The sequence below is a fragment of the Saprolegnia diclina genome, assembly GCF_000281045.1.
Source record: "Saprolegnia diclina VS20 unplaced genomic scaffold supercont1.20, whole genome shotgun sequence".
Classification (NCBI taxonomy): domain Eukaryota; phylum Oomycota; class Saprolegniomycetes; order Saprolegniales; family Saprolegniaceae; genus Saprolegnia; species Saprolegnia diclina.
Genome location: NW_008246087.1, coordinates 294,044 through 319,436, shown reverse-complemented (window position 1 = coordinate 319,436; position 25,393 = coordinate 294,044). Strand labels below are relative to the sequence as shown.

General features: G+C 58.7%; 13 protein-coding genes across 14 annotated transcripts; 7 read left to right on the top strand and 6 right to left on the bottom strand.

Annotated features, from left to right (window-relative positions):
* The first annotated feature begins 119 nt into the window (after positions 1-119).
* On the top strand, positions 120-1,923 carry SDRG_07098 (hypothetical protein). Its single transcript, XM_008612915.1, has one exon. The coding sequence runs from the start codon at positions 217-219 to the stop codon at positions 1,837-1,839; it is 1,623 nt and encodes a 540-aa protein (XP_008611137.1). The 5' UTR covers positions 120-216; the 3' UTR covers positions 1,840-1,923.
* A 101-nt stretch (positions 1,924-2,024) lies between these two features.
* Positions 2,025-2,843, bottom strand: SDRG_07097 (glutathione peroxidase). The gene is made up of 3 exons (XM_008612914.1): positions 2,569-2,843; positions 2,379-2,522; positions 2,025-2,335 (listed from the first exon to the last, which is right to left on the bottom strand). Exons 1-3 carry the CDS (start codon positions 2,773-2,775, stop codon positions 2,123-2,125), a joined length of 564 nt encoding a protein of 187 aa, XP_008611136.1. The 5' UTR covers positions 2,776-2,843; the 3' UTR covers positions 2,025-2,122.
* A 345-nt stretch (positions 2,844-3,188) lies between these two features.
* Positions 3,189-3,508, top strand: SDRG_07096 (hypothetical protein; the record flags this gene model as incomplete). Its single annotated transcript, XM_008612913.1, has 2 exons — positions 3,189-3,191; positions 3,293-3,508. The coding sequence occupies 2 exons, from the start codon at positions 3,189-3,191 to the stop codon at positions 3,506-3,508; spliced, it is 219 nt and encodes a 72-aa protein (XP_008611135.1).
* A 14-nt stretch (positions 3,509-3,522) lies between these two features.
* SDRG_07095 (hypothetical protein) lies at positions 3,523-4,617 on the bottom strand. The gene is made up of 5 exons (XM_008612912.1): positions 4,596-4,617; positions 4,231-4,544; positions 3,830-4,180; positions 3,670-3,782; positions 3,523-3,616 (listed from the first exon to the last, which is right to left on the bottom strand). The coding sequence occupies exons 2-5, from the start codon at positions 4,510-4,512 to the stop codon at positions 3,559-3,561; spliced, it is 804 nt and encodes a 267-aa protein (XP_008611134.1). The 5' UTR covers positions 4,513-4,544; positions 4,596-4,617; the 3' UTR covers positions 3,523-3,558.
* Positions 4,618-5,188: 571 nt separating this feature from the next.
* Positions 5,189-6,884, bottom strand: SDRG_07094 (hypothetical protein). The gene has a single exon (XM_008612911.1). The coding sequence runs from the start codon at positions 6,820-6,822 to the stop codon at positions 5,278-5,280; it is 1,545 nt and encodes a 514-aa protein (XP_008611133.1). The 5' UTR covers positions 6,823-6,884; the 3' UTR covers positions 5,189-5,277.
* Positions 6,885-7,416: 532 nt separating this feature from the next.
* SDRG_07093 (hypothetical protein) lies at positions 7,417-12,860 on the bottom strand (the record flags this gene model as incomplete). The annotated part of the gene is made up of 35 exons (XM_008612910.1): positions 7,417-7,533; positions 7,582-7,653; positions 7,695-7,757; positions 7,800-7,946; positions 7,994-8,044; positions 8,096-8,134; positions 8,181-8,249; positions 8,292-8,315; positions 8,367-8,408; positions 8,544-8,591; positions 8,639-8,674; positions 8,727-8,774; positions 8,822-8,881; positions 8,928-8,981; positions 9,027-9,083; positions 9,169-9,222; positions 9,267-9,308; positions 9,358-9,530; positions 9,578-9,619; positions 9,660-9,749; positions 9,792-9,842; positions 9,892-9,960; positions 10,016-10,132; positions 10,180-10,341; positions 11,306-11,374; positions 11,431-11,467; positions 11,518-11,634; positions 11,681-11,749; positions 11,796-11,929; positions 11,974-12,015; positions 12,064-12,144; positions 12,186-12,236; positions 12,283-12,357; positions 12,403-12,528; positions 12,570-12,860. The coding sequence occupies 35 exons, from the start codon at positions 12,858-12,860 to the stop codon at positions 7,431-7,433; spliced, it is 2,805 nt and encodes a 934-aa protein (XP_008611132.1). The 3' UTR covers positions 7,417-7,430.
* Positions 12,861-13,240: 380 nt separating this feature from the next.
* SDRG_07092 (hypothetical protein) lies at positions 13,241-14,084 on the top strand. The gene is made up of 4 exons (XM_008612909.1): positions 13,241-13,564; positions 13,611-13,762; positions 13,802-13,920; positions 13,963-14,084. The coding sequence occupies exons 1-4, from the start codon at positions 13,251-13,253 to the stop codon at positions 14,062-14,064; spliced, it is 687 nt and encodes a 228-aa protein (XP_008611131.1). The 5' UTR covers positions 13,241-13,250; the 3' UTR covers positions 14,065-14,084.
* Positions 14,085-14,438: 354 nt separating this feature from the next.
* On the top strand, positions 14,439-15,827 carry SDRG_07091 (hypothetical protein). Its single transcript, XM_008612908.1, has 6 exons — positions 14,439-14,754; positions 14,796-14,869; positions 14,914-15,073; positions 15,116-15,240; positions 15,290-15,346; positions 15,389-15,827. The coding sequence occupies exons 1-6, from the start codon at positions 14,457-14,459 to the stop codon at positions 15,752-15,754; spliced, it is 1,080 nt and encodes a 359-aa protein (XP_008611130.1). The 5' UTR covers positions 14,439-14,456; the 3' UTR covers positions 15,755-15,827.
* SDRG_07090 (hypothetical protein) lies at positions 15,744-16,385 on the bottom strand. The gene has a single exon (XM_008612907.1). The coding sequence runs from the start codon at positions 16,317-16,319 to the stop codon at positions 15,828-15,830; it is 492 nt and encodes a 163-aa protein (XP_008611129.1). The 5' UTR covers positions 16,320-16,385; the 3' UTR covers positions 15,744-15,827.
* A 554-nt stretch (positions 16,386-16,939) lies between these two features.
* Positions 16,940-18,473, top strand: SDRG_07089. Of its 2 annotated transcripts, XM_008612905.1 has the most exons (9): positions 16,940-17,128; positions 17,175-17,382; positions 17,432-17,575; positions 17,623-17,690; positions 17,743-17,865; positions 17,914-18,002; positions 18,050-18,128; positions 18,181-18,326; positions 18,371-18,473. In XM_008612905.1, exons 1-9 carry the CDS (start codon positions 17,087-17,089, stop codon positions 18,405-18,407), a joined length of 936 nt encoding a protein of 311 aa, XP_008611127.1. In that variant the 5' UTR covers positions 16,940-17,086; the 3' UTR covers positions 18,408-18,473. The 2 variants fall into 2 exon arrangements, with proteins under 2 accessions (XP_008611127.1, XP_008611128.1); XM_008612906.1 differs by having other exon boundaries at positions 18,181-18,473.
* Positions 18,474-18,912: 439 nt separating this feature from the next.
* On the top strand, positions 18,913-20,130 carry SDRG_07088 (hypothetical protein). Its single transcript, XM_008612904.1, has 3 exons — positions 18,913-19,530; positions 19,575-19,854; positions 19,910-20,130. The coding sequence occupies exons 1-3, from the start codon at positions 18,941-18,943 to the stop codon at positions 20,054-20,056; spliced, it is 1,017 nt and encodes a 338-aa protein (XP_008611126.1). The 5' UTR covers positions 18,913-18,940; the 3' UTR covers positions 20,057-20,130.
* A 315-nt stretch (positions 20,131-20,445) lies between these two features.
* On the bottom strand, positions 20,446-20,951 carry SDRG_07087 (cytochrome c). Its single transcript, XM_008612903.1, has one exon. It carries the CDS (start codon positions 20,891-20,893, stop codon positions 20,549-20,551), a length of 345 nt encoding a protein of 114 aa, XP_008611125.1. The 5' UTR covers positions 20,894-20,951; the 3' UTR covers positions 20,446-20,548.
* A 1,747-nt stretch (positions 20,952-22,698) lies between these two features.
* SDRG_07086 (hypothetical protein) lies at positions 22,699-24,917 on the top strand. The gene is made up of 2 exons (XM_008612902.1): positions 22,699-23,729; positions 23,782-24,917. The coding sequence occupies exons 1-2, from the start codon at positions 22,780-22,782 to the stop codon at positions 24,800-24,802; spliced, it is 1,971 nt and encodes a 656-aa protein (XP_008611124.1). The 5' UTR covers positions 22,699-22,779; the 3' UTR covers positions 24,803-24,917.
* The last annotated feature ends 476 nt before the right edge of the window (positions 24,918-25,393 follow it).

The following is a 25,393-nucleotide window of genomic DNA, read 5'->3' as shown; positions in this document are numbered from 1 at the left end:
GCTCATTGCCTCGGCGGCGACTTGGGCGCATTAGCTTTAGCTACTTCAAGCATACGCAGTCGGTAGAGGTCCGTGCGATCAGTCGCGAACTAGTGCGGCCACTGTACTCATCTACGGCAATTGCGCCCTACCGTCTTTCTATAGCGGTCCATACAAACAGCAAGTGCGGGAACCAGCTCGTGGGCCAGCTGGTCGCATTCCGCAGCGACCGCCACGATGATTCCTTCGCCGCGCGGGTCCGCGGCCGGCGCCGACTACCACGACGCGACGCCGATCTCCGAGTCGCCCCATCCGCATCCGCTCACGCTCGACGAGTCCTCTACCGGCGTGCGCCCGTCGCTCGCTTCAATTGTGCTCATGCAGTCGTCCATGCCCCGGGCCACGATTCCCACGTCCATGGACGACGATGGCGTCGGCGCGCCGGTCTCGCCCGTCACGCTCCTCTGGTACGTCGTCTCGTCGACCGCGATCGGCGCTGTCGTCATCTGCACGCTCGTCTTTGCCGGCAACATTGGCATGCACTTTCTCGCCGCCGTCCTTGTCGCGATCCTCAACTACGAGATGGCATGGTACGCGCTCGGCGTGCGCCACAAGATCCTGCGGCCCTTTCAGCTTTACTACGAGCCCGACGCGCTCGCAGCGTCGCGCGACAGCGACGTGCCGCCGGCGAACGCGCGAGTCTGGGGCCGCATGCTGCACATGCCCGCGCCGCTGCTGTCGGTGCTTGTCGCGCTCCTCGCCAGCGCACTCTGCGGCGGCCTCCTTGTGCTCATCCAGAACGACGCCGGGCTCGGCCTCGACACTGGCACCTTCGGCATCCTCGTCGCGTACATTACGTCGACGTGCTTTGTCGCGGTGATCGCCGCCATGTTCACGCCATCGGCCATGGACGGCGCGATCTTGCTCCTCATGCAAGCAGCCTTCTCGGTGCTGACGCTCAACACGCTCCTCGACTTTCGCGCGGCTGTCAACGGCAATATTCGCTCCATCAAGCTCATCGACGCCGGGTTCGCCCTCAGCATTGCATTCGTGCCAATCGTCATTTTGCGCATCGTGCGGTCGCGCGAGGTCGCGCGCACGGGCGTGACCTTGCTGCTGGACCTCTTTACGCTGCAGTATGTCCCGTCGCTCCTCAACGTCGTCGTCAGCGTCGTGCAAGACTACCTCAATCCAGACCAGCTCGACCCGCACGAGCCGCCCCACTACCGCCTCTACACCCTAATCCTCTGCTTTCTCGTGCTCTGGGCCTCCGACTTGGCGACGCTCGTGACGCGCCACGTGTGCCCACAGCGCCCGCCGTGGGTCGCAGTCGCGGCCAGCGCCGTTGCTGCGGTGGCCACGGTCGCTCTCTATAGCCTCGTCGTGGTCCCGGCATCGATCCCGAATCTGCGCAAGCCGCGGCACTTTGCGCTCGCAGTTCTGAGCGCGTTTGTGTACCACATTGGCATTCAATTTGTCGCTGTGCTGCGCTTTGTCGCGCTGCCTTCGAACGGCCCCGTGCTGCACTCGACTTGGCTTGTCCGTCTCCAGTACTTGCTCCTCTTTGGCTTTTGCGCTATGCTGCTCGAGCGCGTCGAGTGGCCGGGCGACTACAGCTACACGTCTGAGGACGTGTCGAACCAGATTCTGCGCATGTGGCAGCGCATCGACAACAGCACGTACCAGGCGTACCTCGAGCGCGAGAGCAAGCTCAATTTTATCTCGCGCATCTCCAAGCTCGTCAAGGTCATCCACCTCGTGCCCGACGACCGACAACTCAAAAACTGGAGCGCGCTCAAGCTCCATCAACTCGTGACGTACTATGGCGCCAAAGCGCTGAGCAATGCGACGTCGACGTAGACGCAAGGTCCTAGAATCATCCGTGTGTGTCGTCCTCGCTTATATATATCGAAATGCTTGATCGTGGCGATCACTGGGTGCAAATACTGTGGGTTTTCGAGGGTTCGAAGTCGGGCCACGTTGGAACCCTAACCCTGCCGTCCACTCGACGCTCCGCCGACCGCAACAGCTAGCGATCTAATACTTGCGACGCGTCTCGTCTTGGCACATTCGAATAGTATCCAAATACTATTCAACAGTCTTGGATGGATAGATTGTCATGTGGATAGGGACAGAAGAACGCTCAGAGTTCGTCGTGGCTTTGACTGGAGAGGATGCGGACGATCGCGTCTTCGATGGCAGCGGGCGACGTGGTCGGCGCGTACCGCGCATACGGGCGGCCGTGCGCGAGGAGGAACTTTGAAAAGTTCCACTTGACGTCGTTGGTAATGGAGCCGGCCAAGACGGAGGTGAGGTACGCAAAGACGGGATCGGCGTCTTGGCCGTTCACATCGACCTACGAGCGGCGCTAGTCCCATGGCCAGAGACGACGACGACACCTTTTGGAAGATGGGAAACGTCACGTCGTAGCCGTGCGTAAAGGCGAGGATGTCGCGCATCGTGCCAGGCTCTTGGGCCCCAAACTGGTTGCACGGGAAGCCGAGGATCTCGAGGCCTTGGTCGTGGTACTTGGTGTACAGCGCCTACGCCACGGCGTGAGCACTCTACGTTCATATGGCAAGGACGCACCTGCAGCTCGCGGTAGTTGGAGTCGGTCAAGCCGCATGCGCTGGCCACGTTGACAACCAAGATGGCCTTGGAGCCTGCGTAGCGCGAGAGTGGCACGTCGGCGCCGTCGACGCCCTTGACGACAAAGTCAAAAAAGCTGGTCGGCGCGGCCATCGTGGCGGCGGCGAGCCATGCGACGCAAGCCCAGGCGACAGCTGCAAGGTGCATGGTAGTACGTATCCCGCGAGTCCGAAGCAAGTCTGTGGTCCTTCGTTGAAGATCTGCATGCGCGTTAAACGACGTCGTAACGTTTGGCGTGTGCGTTCTACACCGCGTTTTAGTGCGTAAAACGAAGCGTCCCGGCTATATCCTTCCGAGAGGCGATGGCGCCTCGACAGTTGGCGCCTCTCCACTATGGGTCTGCATTTGCACTACACTCGGCATGAACGCGGTCGTGGGCTCTGTGGCCTGCAGGTAGCGGCCTCGTCGGCTGAATTGGAATAAAACCTGTTTAACCCATTTCCACAAGTCTCTGAGAATGCATGCCAACCTGCCACGTATCCGGCAGACCTCTGAAATCTTATGCTCGTGAAAGGGAGCACACTCGGCGATTGACCACACACACGCCCGCCCCTAGCACCATGGTACGTCGCTGCATGCGCCTGCCCGCGGACGACGACGCCATGTAGATGGAGCCGACGCCACGAAAATGGACATGAGGATGCTCATGCGACCTGCCTCGTAGGAATTCCCCCACACCAGCCCCGTGCCCGTCGACCTCTACGGCTACCTGGCGGTCTTCCTCAACTTGATCGGGCTCGTCTTCATGGCCGCGTTCTTCACCAAGGGCGTGAGCGCCAACAAGAACATGATCGTCGAGCTCGCGTTCGCGGCTCTGGCCTCGCTCTTCCTCGGGTCGGGCTCGCTCTTTGTCTTCCTCTGGGCCGAAATCTATGTCTAAGCTCTAAGATGCGACGCCAGGTTACACGAGTCTAGGCTTATTTACACGGCTTAATTCGACCCTGGCATCAAACTATAATAAACTGTCGTCACAAACTTCTGCTTGTATCTACATGGCGGCAGGCAAGATGAGAGGTACGACCTGGTAGAGGACGCATGTACCGCTGGGTGATGCCAAGGACCATCATGCCATCCTTGATGGCCGTGCAGTACAAGTGGTTGAGCGCAACGTGCTGCGGCACGGGCAGCAGCCTGCAGTCGACGCTCGGCGGTGCCTGCCACCATCATCTAAGATCGACCTCAGCCGATTAAGATCTATTACCTTGTTGAGGATGATGTGGCGGAGGTGCGGCGGCAGCGGCGGCGGCTCCTTCGTGTACTCGTCGATGTCGGGAATGAACCGGCCGTACACGGTCTCGCTGTCGTTCTCGTTCGCCTCCTCAATGTCAACGTCGAGGAGCGCGACAAAGTCTGAGACGTCGACGTAGTTGTTGATGTTGCCATCGACGTCGGCGACGGTCGGCTGGTCCGGTGCGAACCGCCACTCGTCGTCGACCACAAACTTGTACGCATGCTTTCCTCGCGGCAAGTTGGCAATGTACGTGAAATCATTCCCCGACCGGTGCATGGGCACATGCGTCGTCCAGCCATTGAAGGTCCCCGTGATGCACACCTACGACGCCATTCCGCATAAGACGACGGTCTTCGCTTCGTGCGATGTACGTTGCGTCCGCCATGTTCCCATCGAAACACCATGGGCACGATGTCATTGCGGCCCGCGTCCGCCGCCGCTTGATGCGCGTCGCTGGGCGGAATGAAGCGCGGCGAGTTGCTGTCCATATCCATGTCCGTATCGCTATGGCGACCTTGCTCGTGGTGCGTCGGGCTGCCATAATACACGGCGTTCGTGTTGTTGGCCGCCTGCGCGGCCGCGTCCCGCTGCGACCCCATCGCGCCGAGGTCCGCCGGGTTCGAGTCATGCGCCTTGCTCGAGGTACTTCCCATGATCAGCCGTCGTTGGAGCGAGGTAGATGCGTCTACATGCACATGGCAGCCATGAGCCATCGCCCATGGGCACCGCGTCTTACGTCGGTCGCCGCAGAAGAGAACTAAGATTGAAATAAAAATACGCTCCACGGCGCCCGACGTCTTTTTTATTCCCATTCCCATCCATTGCAATGTATTTTTAATAAAAATACGTCCACTTTACAAACCATTTGTATATTCTGTGAATACGTTTGGAATATTAATAATGCGAAGAAGTTCATGCAACGAATAAAAATACATCGAGGATCCATCGCTCCAAAATTCGGTCGCTTGCGCCAGCGCCGGCGCCTGCTCGCGTCCTGGCGAAGGCGATGGGACCGCCAATGGCATCGACGACGATGCGAGCCAAGCAGCATGGCCGAGGAAGGCCCATGCAAGATGCTCATGGCGAAGGTCATCTACATGGAGATACCGCTTCCATGCTCCTGGCCTTCTCTTGAACCGAAGCGTCGTGCGCGTCGACGCCACGGTTCAAGGAAGCGTTGGCTCGTTTCCATGTTGATGGCCTTCTGGTTGGTCATCGTGTATGGTCTTCCTCGGCCATGCTGCTTTAGCGGCCCTGCCTGGCAACCGCAGCTCCCTACCACGGCCATTGCCGTCCGTCGGACCTCGGCGGCGACTCGGACAGGCCAAAGAAATCACTAAAATGGTAAATAACTTATGTACAACTTTACACGATGGTGCAGAGGACGACATACACACAGAGAGACAGGCCACTGTATCCTACGGCGACTTGATGTACGGGATGCCAGCGTTGGTCAAGCGCGTCCACAGGTCGTCCGAGTTGACGAGCGACGTGACGTACGACGCATCAATTTGCTTGTCGTAGTAGGGAGCGAACGCACCGCGGTGGTACAAGGCAAAGACAGCGCCGACAAAGAGGAGCGCGTCGACGCGGTCGAGGAGGCCGCCGTGGCCAGGGATCAGCGTGCCCGTGTCTTTGACGCCGGCGAGCCGCTTGAGGAGACTCGCAAAGAGGTCGCCGTAGCGCGAGAGGAGGCCGCCAACGACTGCGAACAAAATGCGGTGGATACGCTGGAGCTGCACAATGTCGGGTGTCAAGTCCGTTGGCAGCTCCATGAGCGCGTCGACGAGCAGGACGGCGCCAACACCGAGCGCGACGCCGCCGAGGCTGCCTTCGATGTCTTTGTTGGGCGAGATGTGCTTGGCGAGCGGATGCAGTCGCTTGTACTTGATGTGCTTGAGAAAGTGGCCCATGATGTAGGCGCCCGTGTCCGTGCCCCACACGACCGCGAGGAAGCCGAGCGCAATGCGGTCGGCGCCGTCGACCTGCATGAGGAGGTCGGCGATCGGCTGCATGAGCAGTACAATGTAGGCAAAGCCAATGACGTCGAGAAGGATGCGGACGAAGCTCTCGATCGCCGCGGCCGGCGAGACGCGCGTCAAGAGCGGGAGGCGGTTGCCAAAGATGAAGAGGAGCGCGAGCCACCGGCCCTTGCTCGTGTCAAGCATGACGTAGCACTTGTTGTCGTAGCTGAGGCAAAAGTACTGTGTGATCGTAACGAGACCGTACGCGAACTGCTGGACAAAGAGGTTCAACATACAGTGGAAGCTCGGCGTGAGGAGCGCGCTGAACGTGGTGAGCCACGTTGTGAGGGCGACGTAGAGCGTGAGGTCAAGGACGAGGTAGTCCGCTTTGCCGAGGTGGCTGTCCTTGTACGACAAGACGTCGACGGCAAGGTACGAGATGAAGAGCGTTGCGCCGGTGGCCAGGAGCGTCGCGAGGACCCCGGCAGCGACGCGCGGGTAGCCGCATGCGATCGGCGAGACCGCGCGCCGGACGCCGTCGAACGGGCGGATCGCACACATGCCTACGCTGTGCACGTCGCCGAGGCAGTCGTCGAGGTACGACGTCGTGAAGCGGTGCGTAATGCGCTCGGCGAGCCACGCGAACTCGTAGTTGCAGATCGAGACGACGAACGCGCAGAGATAGACAGGCGCCGAGCGCGGGCCTAGCACGAGGTACACGGTGACCGAGGACCCGAGGATGATGCCCGAGATGAGGCGCTGGACGAGGTTGCTCGTCTGCAGGAGCGCGACGAGCTTGTACTGGGAGGTGGGCGACTTGTGGGGCACAAAGGTCGCGGTCTGCGTCTTGATCTGCGCGGCCTGCATCTCGACCTGCGCGAGGTCGTCCTCAATGTCGGCCGTGAGCTGGCCGCGCACGACCACGTCGTAGTCGGCCCGGACCGTCATGCTGCTTCGGGTGGTTTCTGCGAAATAGACGCAAACAGCAAACTCGCACATCTGAGACTGCCACCTGCTTTTTGAAATGACTTGGACTTTGTATGCACCGTGGGCAAACCGGCACTCGCGCCAGTCGACGCACCGTGGGACTCCAACGCAAACACGAAGCTACGCGCTCGGACGTTCTCGACGGGATCCCGAGTCTGCGAGATCAAGATGCACCTGCTAACGAGTCGAGTCTAGTCGAATACTAGTTCGACAACATCTCCTAACTTTGTTAGTCGATGGCTGGAGCAACGCACGTCCAGGCGAGTCGCGACTGCCAGAAAAGCGGCACGGCTGGTGCCGACGAGCCAGCACGAGACACAAGGTGACTTCACGGCGCATGATGATGGCGCTTCAGAAATATAATGGGTACATGAGATATAAGGTCTGATATGTCGATACATTTTATGCGGCAAAAGGTTAGGGACAGCCACGCGGGATCGACAATCGACCCTGACACGCCGACGTAGAATTATCTTACTCTCCCTAACGCCGCTTCGTACTATACGAAAGCGATGTCGAATGCAGCGATAATCTAGTGCGCAACCATGGTAGGACATGCAAAAATCGACGCGGCTGGTACGCTGTGGGTAGGGTTACTGTAAATAGGAGGCTGTCGTCGACTACGAAAAGCCAACATCGGTTTTTAGTCGGTCGTCGGCCAGCGCGATGCGCTCAAAGTCGTTCATGCGACTCATTTCCGTGCGCCTCGCAATCGCTTGCTCCCTAGTACACGAGGTTGGCTCCTGCAGCGTCGTTCGAGGCACTGATTACCCCAGGTGCGCTGACAGATCTCGCGGCGCCTTGACACTGCTGCTCGTGGTGGTACTGCTGCTGCTGGGTGCCCTGCAGAAGATCTTAGCTACGAAACAACATGGTGTACATACAGAGAAGTGACGCTCACGGAGGCTCGGCGGAGGCGCGACGCCACCTCGGGTACCTTGGCATCCCTACCATGCTCGTCTAGATTTTGTCGTATAAACGGAGTGTACGATTTTGTAAAGAGGTCCTTGGCCTTGGAGCCGCTACACGTATCAACAGAGTCAAATGCGACGGCAGCAGCTTGCACTTGCCTGCGCATGAGCGTCTCGAGCTTTGGCGTCGGGGTGCGACGCATTGGCGCCGGGGTTTCCTTTGGTCTACTCGTTCCTCTAGCTTTATCGATCGGTGTTGTATAAGCTGATACCCCGGGGTGTCGCTCTCGGTCGTTTGACTTGGTGCGTCGCCAGACTTTAAACTGTACACCGTTGCGTCCAGAGAGGTCATATAACTATGGGGTGCAGCCGACCTTGACTTTGCTTTCAACTCTGTCTTCAAGACCGTGCTCCTACCAACACCATGAGTCGATAAGGACGTCAACGGGCAGGAAGCACGTTTCATCGATGGGCAAAAGCTGGTCGGTCGTCACGAGCTTTGGGGCGTCCAGCAACACCCCGGTGCTTCTACGATTTCGCCATGACCAATGGCGCACCATCGTCACCTACCCTCCCAGGTCTTTAGCCTTGGAGCTACTGGCACAGAGAGAGCTTAGCCGTAGCAATCACCAAGTCTGATTCTACCTCCGTGAGGGACTGCTCGGCTTGCTGGCGTGTGCCACTGGTCTACAAGAGCATCTTGCAGTCGAGAAGAATCGCATGAAGAGGCAGCGCACACGTCATCGACAGGCAGTGGCATTGTTGCCGCTCTATCCACCGCCAGCTCATTTCCTAGTATTATACAATGTTCATGTGACGTACGTTGCTACGAGAAGCGAATTGTGGCGGGCACTGGGCAAGCGGCGATGTCTATCACGAAATGTGAGTTTGGATCACTTTTGGTTGCCAAGAAATACGTCGTCGGAAGCCCTTCCTTGGTTTTGATCGAGCTCCTAACATACTCATACGTCGAGACAGAGCGTTGGCGGAACGGAATCTATGTACTGGCGCAAGCGCGATGTAAACTTGACGACGAGCGCGTCGACCGAGCTGCTACACTCGCCATCAAGTCAGCTGACAAAGTCCACTGCCTAGTGTACCTAGTGGAGAGGCGAGGTGGGGATAAACTCTCTGCAGTTGGCAGCGCCGACGTGGACACGCTAGTAGGAAGAGTCGATTCGGTATTTGGTCGCGCTCTATGGGCACCTCGATGCCAACTTGGTGGCGTCGTTGCCGCGCGGACTCTTGGTCAAACCGTCCCTAAACGTCTCTCAGCGTTGGGACATCCCGACGACGATCATGTACTTTGGCAAGCCCTCTGGAAACAACCTCGGGCTCTTGGGTCGTTCGCTGCTCGACAGACTACCTCGTTCATGACGTACGTGCATGATGGTATTGTCGCTGTGCAACCCATATTTAATGGCAAGTTGCTCATGACAGAGCTTACCTGTTGCTCGTGAGTGCTGGCATCGCCACGTCAAAGCGAACACTGAGCCGCTTACTACACCACGCACTGGAATCTAACGAGTTGAGCGCAGAATGTACGTTTGCGTCGTCTCGGCGCTTGCCGACGTCGACTGCCCGGACCTATGAGAGGTATGAGAGGTGAGTTGTTCAAGCACATCCTTGGCGTCACGTTGTCCGTGGTGAAGTCTCTGCGGATCCGTCGGGTGCTGGTGTCGTCGAACCCGCGGCTTGGAGGTGGCGTCGGATCTTGGCCGTGTTGTCTTCATATTTGGAGAAATATGTCTCGTCTTCGTCGTCGTCTGGGTGCCGCAATGACGTCTTCTTCTTACTCGTCGTTGGCGCCTAATGGGGGCTTCATTCAAGAGAGTATCCAGCTACCTGCAGAGTACCAGCGGCAGCTGAAAGGGGAGGTAGTCACCAAGTGTGATTTCCTATACTCATCGAGAGTGCGGTTTAGGTAGCTTGACATACAATGGCCTGGAGACTCGTCTCGTCGATGGCCTCGAGCGCCATGAGGATGCGCTTGGCCTTGATTGAATGCAGTGCGGACTTTGGGAGTGTCTACGCCATCTCTGTCATCAACTCGAGAAGGACACGACTTACGTGGCGGAGGAGCAGCTCAAACTGCTGTACGAGCCGCGCAACGTCAGCGTCCTGTACCAAAGAGGCGGTAGAAGAGAGCAACACGAAGCAAAGTGTCCACCGTCTCGAAGGCCTCGGCGGACACGGAGAGTCGGCGCTGGGCGAGCCGTGCAGCCGGCTTTGACCGCGACTACATCATTTAGCTTGCCTCATATCTCGAGCGTTCTATCTACTCTATCGCGTACCGACTGAATCGTTGCTTGGAGTGTTGCAATGCTGGCTTCAATATCGGCGATGGCTAGCACCAATGCGGCGTTGCTCGTCACAAGCTCCTTGCCCTGTCGCGTGGTTGGCGTGACTCGCTAGTCATTTATGCCCGCGCCTGATCACTTGCTCATAAATGGATTACCGCTTTCGAAAGTACGGTGTCCAAAGACGCCCTGCGGTCACGGCTGTCGCGCACGAGCTTGGCGTCCGACGTAGCGATGGCTTCGAGGCTCTCAATCAACGCTCGCTTGGCACTCATCTCGGCTTGCAGCTGCTGTGCGAGCGCGTCGGCGGCCTCGACTTGCTGCGTCAGCGAGGGTGGTTGTTGCACTGTAGTTCCGTCAAGAAATGTTATCAAACAGGAGCGAATGCAAGTCCTATTTGGTGCGCTGGAAAAGGATATAGAGGTGCTCGAAGCGTCCCGAGTTTGGGTATCGTGACGGCGATGCTGGCGCGGCGCCTTCGATCACCCGACCTAATCCGCAGCGCATGAGAAGGACACATAGAGCGCATCGGGTACATGGCGCGTTGGGGGTAAAAAGGCGTTGCCGGTTTCACGCCGGTTCATTGCCATGACGGTTGCACTCGGCACATTTTGCTGCGACTGCCATTCGCAAGTCATCCAAGAGAGTGTACTCCCATTTCTTCCACCGAGGATTATGAGGATGATGGAAGAGTTCGATTTCAGCAAGTGAATGTGCTGGCTTGCATGCAACTGGCCGCTAACTACTTCCTATTTAGAGAGTGCTGATGACATGTTGTGCCTCCTTTCTATATCGACAGGCACCATACGAGAGATTTATGAAATGACACGACGATTTCTGTATGTCAGGAGTGCCCCGTCTGTGCTTGGATCTTGGGTAGTCGCAAATGAACATGACATCGAATGATGATAGCATTGGTATGGGCAGGTGCGGGGACTGCACACGGATGGGTGTGCTGTTCTCGATGATGATCGTCGAGGTCACTGCAAGACACCTCCTTTTTCAGGAAGTGCATTCGTACCGGCCTGCAGTTTGCTGCGCCTTTTCGTACGTCTTCGAGACCTGCTAGCATCGTAGATTCTCCCCAGATTGAGTGCGACTTCTCAACCCAAGCCACAAGCAGCCAGCAGAAGCGAAAGAAGGAGCCGATTCTTGGCGAGGCAGAATGGTTTTGACCATGAAAAGCACAGCAACTCGCCGCAACGGTATCGTCTGCTTGGCCATACGGACGACACACAGGGAGATACCACATCTGTAGCAACAGAGATACGAAGGGCAAGTTACATATTGGGTCGTGACGTCGTCGAGCTGGCGACGGACGGACACAGGGACGCTCGGCGTTGCAAGCTGGGTCTACACCGCAGCAGTCAGTTGAGTCTCTTGCTCTTGAGACGCTTCGAGCAGGTTACGTACTCGGGTGGATTGGTTTGCTGCGCGAGGTACTTTCTATGTGCCAGCGCTCAACGCTCCATGTGGAGATTCTATCGTGCTAGTACCGCGCAAGCGGCTCGAGGCGAACGGACGGCAGTGATGCCTTTCTCCCTGACGGCGCCCAAATACGCGGCACTTTTGCTGGCTCTGGCGCCGACCCATGGGACGCCTTGGGCACGACTCTACAAGATACAGTGGTCAGCCTTCTACCATAGAGACGCCACGCACGCGAGGTTCTCGGTCGTCGAGCTCACATCCTCTTCTTCACTCTGGTCGTTCTCATCCGCCCCGTCAGATCTAGAATAGTGTTGGCGGACCGAGACAGAGGTTAGGGTACACGTACGACGAGTCGCTTGACGCGCCGAGGGCGTCGTACTCAAGCTGTTCGCGGGGAGTGAGCTTGGCGATCGGCATGAGTGGCACGGTGGCGCGGCGCACGACCTTGTTGTACAACCGCTTGTGCAGCGTCACATTGACCTATCGCATACGTTGCGACTTGATGCCAGTCTTGCGCGTCGTACTGGCAGAAGTTTCATGGGCAAGTAGCCGACCATGATCTCGCTCTACCCAAGATACAGCTATCGCCTGGAATACGAGCTTTTAGTTTGCACCATAGCAGTGAGGTGGGCGGGCTGTAGCGTGCTCAGCGTCAGGTGCTTGGACTTGAGCGCAAAACGGCGCTCGGGCGTGTGCTACTTGCAAGCTTAGCATCCTAAAGCGCATATCGTCGTACATGGCTTAGAACATATCGGAAGTCTTCCATGATCGCGTGCAGGTCCTCGACCTAATCATGTCTATGGTCGGCGTCGCGAAAATTTTTGTTGGCGTACAGTCTCGACTTCAAAGTCCACTTTGCGCATCGATTGGTGTTCGCCGAGCAGACGCTGGACACTATTTGCGTGCGACTAGCATACACATGTGTACAAGTTGTCGTATGAGCTACTTCGTACCTCGATCGCCGCTTCGCACTGCCCGAGAAGGGACCCGATCGCGGCTTCCAGCGTCACAACCTTCTCGTCCAAGTCTTCGTTCTCTGCCTGGAGCTTGAGTGCGATCGACTGACTTGCATCCAATTTCTAGCGCAGCGAGTTGCTATGAAGAAGAAGAGAACTCGTACGGTGCGAATGCTATCTTTTCGCGAGAGATGCACGAGGTCCTTCTTGATGAGGCGCTTCATCTGCAGCGTGTGCACCGCTTGCATTTTGGTCATTTGGCGCTCAGCCTGCTTGATGCGCACGGCTTTGATCTTCAGCTCGACCTGCGTCGCAGCGATCGCGTGGGCCGCCGCCTCAATCCGCGCGGCCGCGTGCTGGATACGCGTGTGGAGCTGCGCCTTGAGCGACGCCGTGCGCTTCGTCAAGGCCACTGTCAAATGCAAACAACGCTGGTAAACATCAAGACACAGCATGAAAAGGATATGTCTCGGCGGTCGTTGCATCGGCGTGGCCCCGCGACAGCATCTTGGCTGCTGGCGTTATCCGAGTCGAGCAGAAATAGACGACCTCTCTACCGAAACGATGTTGGTTCAAAGTTTGCACAGAACTCGTCGACCGGAACTCACAGCAACGATCATCTCTCGTCGCCACGTCGCGTGCGAACCTTGGTCAGCTGACGTTTACATTCTCGAGCTCAGGACGTTGAAGGGTTAAGGTGACCCTTGCTTGTAGCTTGAAGGTCCATTGACTGCAAAGAGTATTCACGCGATGACTAGGTTCGAGCAATCGTGTACTACGAGAGTCATATCGTGCGAGGCGCTAGTACTCTGGTGGACTACGACAACTGGCAGGCGCATGCGGCGATGAAAAAATGCTGGCGGGAAGATCCATGGTCAGCTGTATCCGGAGGCGTTCCGGATAACGAATCCAAGCGCCGCCAAGCCACGCAAGCAGGCAGCATGACGACGCCAATGTTTGCGATGATCTGCGCCAACAACGTCAACCGCAGCACGGAGGCCCATGACCACTTGCACGCTGCAGGCTTGCGCGTGTGCTCCTTCGGCGCCGGCAACAAGGTGCGCTTCCCGGGCCGCAGCCGCTACGAGCCGCACATCTACGAGTTCTTTACGCCATACGAGGTCATGTACCGCGAGCTCAAGGCCGAGAACGAAGCGCTGTACGTGCCTCTGTGGTCGCGTTCGAGGCTCATGGCGGCTACGTAGGTTTCGCCACAACGGCGTGCTGGCCATGCTGGAGCGCGATATTCTGACCAAGAAGGCGCCGCAAAAGTGGCAGGACAACTCGACGACCGACCTCGCGCAGCTCGACGTCGTCGTGTGCTTTGAAGATCGCATCTTCGACATCGTTCTCGAAGGTACTCCGCTGCTCGCAATGGAGCTCTGACGTTGCCTAGACTTGCAGCTGCGCAAGCCAAATGCGTTCCACGCGATCCATGTCATCTGCCTCGACATCAAGGACACGCCCCAAGACGCCGTGATTGGCGGCGCCCTTGCCCTCAAGCTCTGCCAAAAGGTATGCGTTTCTAGTCATTGGCGGCGTCTCATGCGACTGCAGATCAACGTTCTGTCCGACTTGGAGAAGGACGTGCCACGAGCCATCGACGAGTTCGAGGCCGAGTGCCACACCAAACTACTCTACGCCCTCGTGTACGTCTAATACGATGCGTCTTATCTCAACTACCTCTCTTCCAACTCACATTGACGCCATCATGATCTGCTTGGCTGCGTTGGCCTTGGCTCCCGCACGCATGCAGTCTCGTATCTGGGAGGCGCCATTGCGTGGGCTTACAAAGACTTGGTGGCAGCCTCCAAGTTCATTGCATTCAGCAATGTCATCGAGCGAGGCAGTAAGCTAGGGCGAAACACCAGTTGGGCGCTTGTCGGCGTCGGTGGCCAGCCAAAGGTACAACACGTAGATGCGTCGTCCAGCGCTTCGGAGCGGCCTCTATGTACTGTCATATTGGCACAGTGTGAGCTTGGAGACTGGTCATGCGCGGTTGAGTTTACTAGGATGGAGAGGTTATTTCCTCTAAAAATAGTCAATCCCGCATGGCGCTGCTCACGGACGGCAAGCCGAAGGGCTCCAACCCGCTCTGGAAGTCGTGGGACGCCAAGTCGACCAAGGCCGGACCGCACCACTCGGTGTACTGGGTCAAGCACAGCGCGGCGCATGCGAGCGAAGACAAGTACGGCAACCCAAACTCGCACCCCACGTCGCGCTACACGCTGGCAGCCAAGTACAATGGCGACTGGGCGAATGACAAGAAGGCTGGGTACGGCACGCAGGTGTGCGCCAACGGCAACAAGTACGAGGGCGAGTGGGTCGACGGGAAGCGCCACGGCAAAGGTCGACAAGTCTCGAGCGCTGGAATCTTTAGGATGCGGTAGGCACGTTCTGGGTCAAGCGCCACGCCAAGCTGCGCAAGCAATACTCGGGCGATTGGGCCGAAGACGAGCGCCACGTACGTTCACGTATCCACGCGCCTGTCGGAAGCGACGTTTCTAGGGTCTTGGCGTCTACTACTACGAAGATGGCGGCAAGTACGAAGGCTTCTGGACGCGTGGCCAGCGCGACGGCAAAGGGCGCATGACGTACGCGGACGGCGCTGTGTACGAAGGCCGGTGGGCCAAGAACGAGCGCAGCGGCATGGGCACCCTCCACCTGCGTACGACTCGATCTGAGACGCCGTGTCATGACTTGCGCGTAGCCAACGGCAACCACTACGAAGGCTACTGGATGCACGATATGAAGGAAGGACCGGGTCGGTTCTTCTACAAGAACACCAACAAGATCTACGAGGCCGAGTGGCAGGCCGACACGGCCAAGTGCGGCGTACGGCACGCTCTCTCAGTACCGTGGCGGCTAAAGCATTCGATGGTAGACGTACCATGACATGGACAGCGAGGTGGTTGCACCTGAGCACTTTGAACTGCCCGAGGTACGACGGCGCTGTCGACTGGACCTCATGGTGGCCCATTAGCTCGAGCTCGCGTCGCCAGAGTCGGTGCTCAACGACACGATCACGGCGCTCCGGGCGCAGCGCCTCGACGACGAAGCGACGCCGTCCGAGGCTGTGTTTGCACTGCCTCTCGACGTCCAAGCCCGCATCCAAGAGGCGTTCCATGCGATCGACCGCGCCCACAAGGGCACGATCCGATGCGTCGACTTGGTGCAGCTCCTCCAGCAGATCGAGTGGGATGGCCTGCCGAACGATGAGGCCAGCATCGATGGCAAGGTCGAGGGACTGCTCCAGGAGCTCGGCGTGTCGTACGACACGGAGATTACGTTTCCCGAGTGCGTCGATATCCTAGCGATCCTCCTCGAGCCTGAAGACGACCGGTCGTAGAATGTACTATATTGAGGCTGATGAAGAAGAGGACGAGGATGGACTTGCATCTAAACGCCGCTTGTCTTGTCTATTACGTGAAGCGGAGGCCGAGGGCCGCGACGACGGCACGGTACTGCTGGAGGTTTTCCCGGCGCAAGTACTCGAGAAGCTTCTTTCGTCGGCTAATCATGGACTGGAGGCCACGGCGCGAGTGGTTGTCCTTCTTGTGGTCCTTGAAGTGCTCGGTCATGCGCTTGATCTTCTGCGTGAGCACGGCCACCTGCACCTCGGTCGAGCCCGTGTCGCCGGGGAAGCGCTGGAACGCTTCAATGGCCTTCTGGGTCTTGAGCTGGTTGATTTCCGCCTGCGACGCGTTGTCGAGGTTGAGCATGCGGTGGACCGCGTCCGGCGCGTCGCGGATCTGCGCCGGCTTGAAGCCGAAGCGGAGGTCCTTCTCCGCCGAGACGTCCTCCGGCAGCTTGTACGTGAAGGTCTTCTTCGGGGCGTCCACGGTGCTAAAGGCGCGGGGCAGGCCGAGGGCCAGGCGAGGCGCGGGCGCACGGGCAGCGATCAAGCGCAACATCGTCGAAGGCAAATGCACTTGTTGCACCCTGTTCCACCAGTCTTTGACGTACCCAATCAAGTGCGCCGGACGAAGTACGGCTTAGCCAGTCGGTTCGATACCCAGCTGACGTACAATACAAACCGGTTAAGCTGTCAGCCGGTTTGGCACCAAGTCTAATTTCACGCAACACCTATCACAGTGCCAGTCATGCAAACCAGAGCATTACGCGCGCGGGGGAGGCGACCGATGTCACGGACGAAACACTCTCTGGTCCGGGCGTGTCGTTCCCGTTGCTAATCTGTACAAGCGTAGCACGTAGATCGTCTCTAGAGTACGTAGGACCTGCCGGCATCTCGATACTGCCCAGCTAACGTCGCCGCGGTGGGCAGGAACTCAAGCGGTAGGAAGTTGAGCGCGCCAGCTGTCGTTGTGTCGCGAAAGAGCGTATTTTTGCCCATCACGCAGGGTTTGATGCAAGTGCAATCTCACCATCATTTTTTGAGATTTCTGATCAGTCCACGGACTCCTTCTTCGCTTCATGTCTCCTCGTGGCGTTGCTACGATGCTAGCGACGAAGCTCGGACAACCTCCCTCGTCGTCGCAAAGGCTTATTGGTGGCTTATTGTCTCTTTGGTCGCGTGGCACTCGAGTGGGGCCGCGTAACAGGCGTGAACAAACGCATTGTTGGGTGGTTCCAGCTGGCGCATATCCGGATACCGTCGCATCTTTCCGGCGACGCCGCTCGGGACGCTTGGCACTTCACATTTCGTCACCAAGCTACAGCAATGAGCATCATTGGGAGCGCGTCCGGCGGCTACGACCTCCGCGTACGTGGAAGCAGGCGCGAGCTCGTCGTCTCATCATCAACGCTAGACGGTCACCGTGGCGGCCACGCAGATGAGCTGCCGCAACCAGGAAGAGAACATCAAGAAGGCCGAGAGCCTCGTGCGGATCGCGCACGGCCGCGGCGCGCAGATCGTGCTGCTCCAGGAGCTCTTCCAGCACACGTACTTTCCCATGGATCTCTCGAGCCAGAACTTCCAGCTCGCCGAGACGCTTGAGGGCAGCGGCATTGTCCGCGGTACGTACCCGCGTGTGTACTCTGTGCCTCATGCATGTCCTCGTCTTAGGCATGCAGGTGCTCGCCAAGGAGCTGCGTGTCGTGCTGCCGATTAGCTTTTTCGAGCGGTACCAAAACTCGTACTACAACTCGGTCGCGGTCATTGACGCCGACGGCGCGGTGCTCGGCGTCGTCCGCAAGGCCCACATCTCGGGTGCGTCGAACGCGACATACAGTGCCAATTCTCATCCTTGTGCATAGATCGCCTTGGCTACAACGACAAGTATTACTTCGCGCCCTCGGACGTCCCGAGCGCTGTCTTCAAGACCGTACGCCTCTTGGATGGTCCACGGACATGGACGCATTGCTGTGTGATCGTAGCGCTACGCCACGATCGGTGTTGGCATTGGCTCGGACCAGTGGTACCCGGAAGCCGCGCGTCTCATGGCGATCAAGGGCGCCGAGATCATCCTGTATCCCAGCGCGCTTGGGAGCAACCAATTCGTGCGCCATGTCATTTGAGCGAACGCGTCTTCTCATTATTGGCCTTAGGACCCGAGCTTTGACGCGCGGGACCAGTGGCAGCGTGTCATGCAGGGCCACGCGGCCGCCAACATGGTGCCCATTGTCGCCTCCAACCGGTACAGTATGCTCCTTTGCAAGCCAGACGCGTGACGCGATATTGTAGCGTTGGCACGGAGCAGAGCGATGGCATCCAGGTGACGTTCTGCGGCTCGTCGTTCATCACGGGCCAGACCGGCGAGCTCGTACGTCGTAGCGTGTTACACGTTCACTGCTCACATTGCTGTGTGTGAATAGCTCAAGATTGCGGACCGCGAGTCCGAAGGCGTCCTCGTCGAAGTCTTCCACTTGGAAAAGATGCACATTCGCCGCGCGAGCTGGGGCCTCCTCCGCGACCGCCGCCCGGCCTTGTACAGCCAGCTCGCGACGCGCGACGGTGGTCAGTAAGCTGCGATGTACTGTGCGCTAGTGCATGACGAGGCCTTAGAGCGGAGTCGGTGCGACGAGAGTTCGTAGAGCAATAGGAACACGGTCCCGACGACGATGACGTTGGTGGCTTCCTCTATTTGAATGCAAGTGTGTGTCTCGTACGTCCTTGGTCCAACGGCCAGCTTGCAAAAGTCTGCTTGGGTCCTCGAAAGTTGCTGTCCATGCAGTGTTTCCAACATACACTGTTTCATACCCTGTCTAAAAATGGATTCTGTGATAATAGCTTGCTTTTGTATACTATACAAATATGAATCAAACCGATCTTTCCAAGTCTGTCACTTGGGTCGAGTATACTAGAACCCAATGGCTGGCTAAATCGGCAGTACCGCACGGTATGCTGGCGAGCGGCAAGGAGCGTCCGACGCCGAACATTGCCGATGTCTCTATGTGGACGTATGGAAGTCATGGAGCTGGCCTCGTCGGTGTTGTGTTGTCAGGGTGCTCGTTTGGCTCTCAAATGCTGGATCGAAATCGCGCCCGACGATTGGTTGAAATGGCGAGGATGGGCAGGAACCAATCAAAAGGTCGGATTTGGCAGTGGGTTGGTTGGTGCAGTTGCAATTCAAGCATGGGCAAAGACGCGAAGCAGCGGTCGGGCGGCAAGCCGCGGGCTGGCGACGGCGGCAAGGGCCGCGGCAAGAGCATGAAGGCGGCGGCGGCACCGGAAGAGGACGCGCCCAAGATCCTGCGCAAGAACCCGTCGGGCATCAAGAACAAGATCAAGCGCCAGCAAGTCATGCAGCTCTACAAGAAGGAGAAGAAGACGATGAAGAAGGAGGCGCAGGCCGCGCGCAAGAAGGAGGCCGAAGAGCTCGGTGACAAGGCGCCGGCCAAGCAGGAGCCCCGCACGATCGATAATGCGCGTGAGGCCGAAGTGACCATGATTGGCGGCGACGACGACGAGATCGCGGCCGACGACCACGACGACGAGTTTGCACGCATCTTTGGCAACGAAGAGACGCCCAAGCTCATGATCACGACGCGGCCGTTCCCGTCCGGTGACATGTACCCGTTCGTGCAGAACCTCATGGAGTTCATCCCGAATTCGTTCTACTACGACCGCAAGACGTACGACATCAAGGACATTTGCCGCTTCGCCGGCAACAAGGCCTTTACGCACGTGTGCATTCTCTCGGAGAAGGAAAAGAAGGTCAACGGGTATGTCTCTTGTCGCTACAAAGTTGGTCATCCGCGTGTGCTAGCATGGTCGTGAGCCGCCTCCCGCATGGCCCGACGGCGTTCTTCAAGATCTCGAACGTCGTGCTCAACAAACAGATCCAAAACAAGGCCAAGCGCACGAGCCACCAGCCGGAGCTGATCCTGAACAACTTCAACACGCGCCTCGGGCACCGCATTGGCCGCTTCCTTGGCTCGTTCTTTGAGCACAAGCCCGACTTCAAGGGGCGCCAGGTCGTGACGTTTCACAACCAGCGCGACTTCATCTTTGTGCGCCAGCACCGCTACATTTTCGAAAACGGCAAGGTTCGTCGCGCATCCCGATTCTGCTATCCTGCTGGACGACTCGTGCGCTGTGTAGAAGGCTCGGCTACAGGAGATCGGCCCGCGCTTCACGATGAAGCTGCGCTGGCTCCAAGAAGGCACGTTCGACACCAAGTACGGCGAGTACGAGTGGATTCACAAGCAGCACGCGATGGACACGTCGCGCCGAAAGTTCCACTTGTAAGCACACCGATTCGCACCCTACTCCTTCTTCGACCACACTACACTACCAATATAACACACTCTTATTGCTTGCTACGCTACGATCTGAGAGCGACGATTAGAGTCGCAGCGACTCGCGAGTTTGAGGTGCGGATGGCAACCCGCAATTGTAGCCGGCCTGCAATTGCTGCGGCGAGATACAGACCCAAGATCTCGTTTCTTCCTTGGATGGTCGCTGGTGTCGAGTGTCTGATCCCCATCAACCGGATACGTATGGCAACGTTCTCGGCGCTTCATCACTCTGGACGGCAGCTCCGAGAGCTCATGAGTCCTCGCTCGCAGCGGCGCTCACGAGACCGGCGTTGAGCATGCGTTGTCTCGGGCGGGCGGCAGGCGTAAGCAAGTCGAGGGTTATGATAGATACAAAGCGTGTTATTCCTCTAATGCCGGGAAATGGCAGTGGCGCGCCAGCATCAAACTAGCAATATCTAAACGTGAAATAGAACGGGCGTATTTACGCGGCGTTGGGGTCGCAAGCCTCGATGAGGTACGCGATCAAGTCGCGGCGCTCCTGGGGCTTCTTGAGGCCGGCGAAGACCATCTTGGTGCCCTTGATGTACTTCTTGGGGGCGAGGAGGTACTCGAAGAGCGTCTCGTCCGTCCACGTGACGCCCGAGTTCTTGTTGGCAGCCGAGTACGAGTAGTCGGGGGCCTGGCCGGACTGGCGGTTGATCAAGCCCGAGAGGTTGGGGCCCTGCTTGTGGGCGCCGCCGGGGTTGCACGTGTGGCACTGCGCGCACTTGGTCTTGAAGATCTTGGCACCGACGGCCGCATCACCCTTACCACCAGCAACGTCCATCTTGTCAATTGAGCCGAAAAAGCAAAATGAGCCAAAGCCGCGGCCGCGCCATTCACCACTCAACACCACCCATGCGTGTTTTTGTGGTTTCACTCTCGTATCCGGCATCCGGATACGTTGCGTCGGGCCGGCCCAATAAGAGCCGCCGCCCGCCGAGAACACACCAATGATACGCATCCGTCGATTGAGCCTCGAAGTTCGAAGCCACCTCTTGAATGCAACGGCAAGGCGGACTTGATACATTGCAAGAGTGTACCCGAGCCCTACTGACTGCTGACGTCAACATCTTGATGATGCCAACTTCGATCGAAGCTGAGCGATGGCCTGTCGCAGATGGGCTGACGATCTTCGGTAGCAATCTCCACGGTTCATCCAGGGAAGCCATACATTTGAGAGGGAGACAAGATGTGCAAGAAGCATTGGCGGCGACGGCCGCAGGGCCACGACGACGTCTGCTTCAAGGTACAGTCGTCGCCAGCGCGCGCTGGAGCTCTTTGGAGGCCGCCGCCGACGACGTGACATGGTTGCCACCAAGATTCATTGGGTGCGACGCGCCATCCTGGATCCCGTAACGATGGCGAGAAGACGAGGCGATTAGCCCAACGCTCGCCACGATAGGCCTAGTACGTAGCACAAGCAGCACCGCCGGGACGACGTGGTAGATTGTGGTACGGCCGTTTGAAATCTTCGTGGACCTTCGTGACGCGTTGCTATGGCCCTGCCCAGACAAGCTTACCGGATTGGATCTTGGAGCATCACAGACGTCCCGCGCCATCACATTGTTCTATTTCGCACCCGTTCGACAATCGATGGCGATGACAGGCGTATAGAAAGCGAGCGCCTCGCTGTGCCTTTGTGTGATGTTATCGCCGCCGCAAAGGCGCGCGTCTTGTGCGGAGTATAGGTAGCGCGCTTTGGCACCAAGCATAAGGGATGGTTGCCAGTAAGAAACGGCAGAGAACGTTGTCCCGCACAGTAGAACCGAAGCGCCCATGCGACTCGCCGGCCACCTGCCAGCATTGTCCAACGCTAGCACGCTTTGCAATTCCATCAGCAGGACGCCACCGACGCCGCCGCAACAAGCAACAAGGATGCCCAAGTGCTTGGCGAGATCGAACCACCGATGTGCCGACCAACGAGTCGCCGTCCTATCGGTGTCGACTTCTACTCGGCAAGAGCGACTCGTCAACCTCGCAGACATTCCGCAAGGTTTACGTAGCGGGGAGCTCTAGGTCTGGGCAGGGTTACTACCTCGTAAAGCCAACGCAACCCGTGTTGTGACTGTGCATATGAACGGGGACCGGAAACGCGAGCGAGAAATCCTGTATTCCTCGTATACCAGTGCATTTGGTTGCAGCTCAATCTCGCCGTTGGCACCAGCTACATACACGTCCGCGTGCAGCACAGCACGTGGCAGCGCAACCGTACGTGCTGCGTACGACACGCTCGCGCAATGCACGACCCTACGCCCTCGTTCGATCGGTCCATGGCACGCGAGAGGCGGTCCGAGCACCCGAGGTGCGAACTGCTTCGTCCAATTAGTACAGTGTATGCCATCCAGCATCTTGAAACAGTGCATTTGATGCGGCGCCTTTCCAGAGGCAACGCACTCCGAGCCCGGGACCCGCGAGCGTCTGCAGCACGACGTACGCGTGATGGTCCTCGTCCCGCCTGTCTCCTCCTTCTTCGTCTTCCGCGACCAGTTCCAGTCGCAGTGTTCCTGGGCCACTGTCCCGGCGTGGCGCGTCACGGGCGGGGCGACATGGGCTCGGCGCATCTGGTATACCGTCGAACTGAAGGCGGGGTGATGCTGTCGGTAAAAGCGAAGCCATTCGACTCCGGCTCCCATGGCTCAACAACCGCAACAACGTGATACGTAGTCTTGCATGGCGGCGTCGGAAGCATGCGCGACGATCGGGTCGCTGCCCAGCTACAACGAGGCGCCAGCAGCCTCTGTGGACACGCCGGCCGTGGCCGTGACGACGCGCTGGGAGGGCTACCTCCAGAAGCGGTCTGACTGGCTCAAGCAGTGGGAAGCCTACTACTTTGTGCTGCACGGCTGCGCGCTCTACTGCTACCTCTCGGCGGACGAGGCGAAGCGGCAGCCCGAGAACTCCAAGATCAAGCACGGCGCCTTCTCGTTCACGTCGCACGTCATTCTGCAGCATGTCGTCTCGATCCACGGCCATGGTGCGTTCGACTTTATCTTTGAAACTTCGAGTGGCAAGCCCGTCTTTCTCCGCGCCAAGACGCAGGCCATGAAGACACTGTGGATGGCGATGGCGGCGCAGGGCATCCACGACACGCGCATTGACAGCCGCGGCCGCGTCGGGCTCGTCGATACGACCATCCGACCGGCCACGCTCGACGACGCCTACGCCGCCTTGGCGTACGTGCAGTCGTCGCTGAGTGCGCTCGAAGACGAAGCGCGTGAGAAGGTCCTCGAGCTCAAGGTCGCACCGCGCCAGATCGTGCGGCCGCCGACCTTGATCGCACTCGCGGTGGCCGCGCCGTCCATCGACCGACCGGTCATGCGTCTCGTCTCCATGTGCCATCGCAGCCTCGCGCTGCGCACCAACTACCGCGTCGTCGTGCCATTCCAAGGCGCATACTCGGGGCACCACGGCCTCCTCGAGTTCCTCACCAAGCTCACAAAGGCGGCCAAGCTCCTTACATTCGCCGTCCACAGCCTCGAGGTCGTCGAGTCGTCGTCCAAGCAGATCGTTGTCGTCGCCAAAGGCCACGAAAGCATGCAAGTGCGTGCGACCGGGAAGGTCCTCCGACAAGACTTTGTGCACAAGCTCTACATGCTCCCGAACGACGGACGCATCTTGCGGTACATCCTTGCCATCTCGCCGATGCAGATGCTAAGATCTTGTCCTTGGTAGGTGGGAAGTCCATGGCGATACGGACGCATCAGCCCTCGCGTTCAAGGGCCTCGGGTCGTCCGGGCAGCATCCCATCCAGCGTGACTCGCTCTCGACCATCAAGCTCGACCATCTGCCGTCGTTCGAGACGCGGCCGTCGTGGCAGCCACCGCACGACGCTTTGAGCCCCGACGACGTTGCCCACATGCCGACGCCGCAAGCACGGCCTTCGACCACGCGGCGGTCGCCACCACCCCGACGCCGGTCCCCGCCGCCCGCGCCCGTCCGGCTCTGCTCGCCCACGGCCGGGAACATGCCGCCGTCGCCGCACCACGTTCCGCCGTCACTGCACTACGTTCCGCCGTCGCCCTTGCGCGGCTCCGAGGCAGGTCCTACTATCACAAGCAACTCGCCGTTGGAAGTGCCGCTCAACTTTAAGCGGGGCCATGCGTGGCCCGACCCGCCGTCCCTTCTGCACGACCACGACCGGCGCGCGGCGATCGCGACCGAGCTCGACCTCTGCCGGCGCCGCGACGACCTCGATTTGTACGCGACGCTCGCGTGCAAGTCGCTGCGCTGCGCCATGGGCACTGTGTGCATCTTTGGCGCGCACGCCGGGTACTTTGTCGCCAAGCACGGCGTCGAGCGCGACATGCTGCCGTGGGACGTGCTCTTGGAAGCGCACGTGAGCCGCGACCGCCCGCTCATCGTCCTCGACGCGCGCAGTGACGTGCGGTTTGCGGCCAACCCGATCGTGGCGGACCGCAGCGTCCAGTTCTTCGTGGGCGTCCCGCTCGTCTCGTCCGAGCACGTGCAACTGGGCGTGCTCTCGGTGCTCGACCATGCGCCGCGCAATGGCCTCCGCGACGCCGACGTGACAGCGCTCATCCAGATTGCGCAGACCATCATGAACCGCGTCGAAGATGCATCCGCGACTAGCGATCTGCGGCAGTCGGCACCTGCATACTCGGTGCGCCCCAAGAAACAGCCCGTTCGGCGGTCGTACCAGCAGCAAAAGGCTATCGACCTCGACATTGATTAGCGTCGTAACAAGATGGAAGCGCATGGTGGTACTGCGTTGATGGCTTCGACCAAGCTTCTACATACCCGAGAGAGACTGGCGCATGGAAGCGACTTGGCGTGCAGGGCCTTGACGGCCCTCGACAACGAGCGCTGGGCTTGAAGATTGCGCCATCTGCCCATGCAAACCTTGAACGTCCGGATACGCATCTGCTTTTTTATCAAAAGCGTCTCCGTGGTTCCTTGCCCTGGCGCCGAAACCCAAGTTCAACCAGAATGACGACGATGCAAACTGGAAGGGATCGGCAAGGTAGATCATAGGCAGTAGGGTCGCACGTGCGCTGCAAATATGGTGGTCGTATGCGTTTGTCAGCTCCTCGCACGCTCGTTCAGCCCGACGATGACACCCCAAGGTGCGGAGGAAGGACGTGCAACCACCTGACTGGCAACCATTCATCGCGATCGAGAGGCGCCTCGTATACCGTTGACGCAACAGCAGCAAGCGACCTTTGAATACAAGTGATCGAACGGGTGCCATAGACAAGTCGTCGCGCCTCGAGAAAGCGCGTCGCGTCGTCTCGAAGCTTCGCTTCCGCTCATCGCCTTGCATGAG

What these genes read in the sequence shown, in the direction of transcription:
- SDRG_07086 (XM_008612902.1), top strand. Translation starts at nt 22,780, where the DNA reads ATGGCGGCGTCGGAAGCATGCGCGACGATCGGGTCGCTGCCCAGCTAC. An exon ending in AACGACGGACGCATCTTGCG is followed by an intron (nt 23,730 to 23,781) that starts GTACATCCTTGC and finishes TGTCCTTGGTAG; the next exon opens with GTGGGAAGTCCATGGCGATA.
- SDRG_07089 (XM_008612905.1), top strand. Translation starts at nt 17,087, where the DNA reads ATGAGCATCATTGGGAGCGCGTCCGGCGGCTACGACCTCCGC. An exon ending in CCGCAAGGCCCACATCTCGG is followed by an intron (nt 17,576 to 17,622) that starts GTGCGTCGAACG and finishes CCTTGTGCATAG; the next exon opens with ATCGCCTTGGCTACAACGAC. An exon ending in CCCATTGTCGCCTCCAACCG is followed by an intron (nt 18,003 to 18,049) that starts GTACAGTATGCT and finishes GCGATATTGTAG; the next exon opens with CGTTGGCACGGAGCAGAGCG.
- SDRG_07094 (XM_008612911.1), bottom strand. Translation starts at nt 6,822, where the DNA reads ATGTGCGAGTTTGCTGTTTGCGTCTATTTCGCAGAAACCACCCGAAGC.
- SDRG_07095 (XM_008612912.1), bottom strand. Translation starts at nt 4,512, where the DNA reads ATGGGAAGTACCTCGAGCAAGGCGCATGACTCGAACCCGGCGGACCTC. An exon ending in GCCACATCATCCTCAACAAG is followed by an intron (nt 3,783 to 3,829) that starts GTAATAGATCTT and finishes TGATGGTGGCAG; the next exon opens with GCACCGCCGAGCGTCGACTG. An exon ending in GTCCTTGGCATCACCCAGCG is followed by an intron (nt 3,617 to 3,669) that starts GTACATGCGTCC and finishes GCCGCCATGTAG; the next exon opens with ATACAAGCAGAAGTTTGTGA.
- SDRG_07097 (XM_008612914.1), bottom strand. Translation starts at nt 2,775, where the DNA reads ATGCACCTTGCAGCTGTCGCCTGGGCTTGCGTCGCATGGCTCGCCGCC. An exon ending in CCAACTACCGCGAGCTGCAG is followed by an intron (nt 2,523 to 2,568) that starts GTGCGTCCTTGC and finishes GCCGTGGCGTAG; the next exon opens with GCGCTGTACACCAAGTACCA. An exon ending in CGTTTCCCATCTTCCAAAAG is followed by an intron (nt 2,336 to 2,378) that starts GTGTCGTCGTCG and finishes CGCCGCTCGTAG; the next exon opens with GTCGATGTGAACGGCCAAGA.
- SDRG_07090 (XM_008612907.1), bottom strand. Translation starts at nt 16,319, where the DNA reads ATGTTGCGCTTGATCGCTGCCCGTGCGCCCGCGCCTCGCCTGGCCCTC.
- SDRG_07098 (XM_008612915.1), top strand. Translation starts at nt 217, where the DNA reads ATGATTCCTTCGCCGCGCGGGTCCGCGGCCGGCGCCGACTACCACGAC.
- SDRG_07087 (XM_008612903.1), bottom strand. Translation starts at nt 20,893, where the DNA reads ATGGACGTTGCTGGTGGTAAGGGTGATGCGGCCGTCGGTGCCAAGATC.
- SDRG_07091 (XM_008612908.1), top strand. Translation starts at nt 14,457, where the DNA reads ATGGCGCTGCTCACGGACGGCAAGCCGAAGGGCTCCAACCCGCTCTGG. An exon ending in CGGGAAGCGCCACGGCAAAG is followed by an intron (nt 14,755 to 14,795) that starts GTCGACAAGTCT and finishes AGGATGCGGTAG; the next exon opens with GCACGTTCTGGGTCAAGCGC. An exon ending in CATGGGCACCCTCCACCTGC is followed by an intron (nt 15,074 to 15,115) that starts GTACGACTCGAT and finishes ACTTGCGCGTAG; the next exon opens with CCAACGGCAACCACTACGAA.
- SDRG_07092 (XM_008612909.1), top strand. Translation starts at nt 13,251, where the DNA reads ATGAAAAAATGCTGGCGGGAAGATCCATGGTCAGCTGTATCCGGAGGC. An exon ending in CTTCGACATCGTTCTCGAAG is followed by an intron (nt 13,763 to 13,801) that starts GTACTCCGCTGC and finishes GACGTTGCCTAG; the next exon opens with ACTTGCAGCTGCGCAAGCCA. An exon ending in CCCTCAAGCTCTGCCAAAAG is followed by an intron (nt 13,921 to 13,962) that starts GTATGCGTTTCT and finishes ATGCGACTGCAG; the next exon opens with ATCAACGTTCTGTCCGACTT.
- SDRG_07088 (XM_008612904.1), top strand. Translation starts at nt 18,941, where the DNA reads ATGGGCAAAGACGCGAAGCAGCGGTCGGGCGGCAAGCCGCGGGCTGGC. An exon ending in AAGGAAAAGAAGGTCAACGG is followed by an intron (nt 19,531 to 19,574) that starts GTATGTCTCTTG and finishes CGCGTGTGCTAG; the next exon opens with CATGGTCGTGAGCCGCCTCC. An exon ending in ACATTTTCGAAAACGGCAAG is followed by an intron (nt 19,855 to 19,909) that starts GTTCGTCGCGCA and finishes TGCGCTGTGTAG; the next exon opens with AAGGCTCGGCTACAGGAGAT.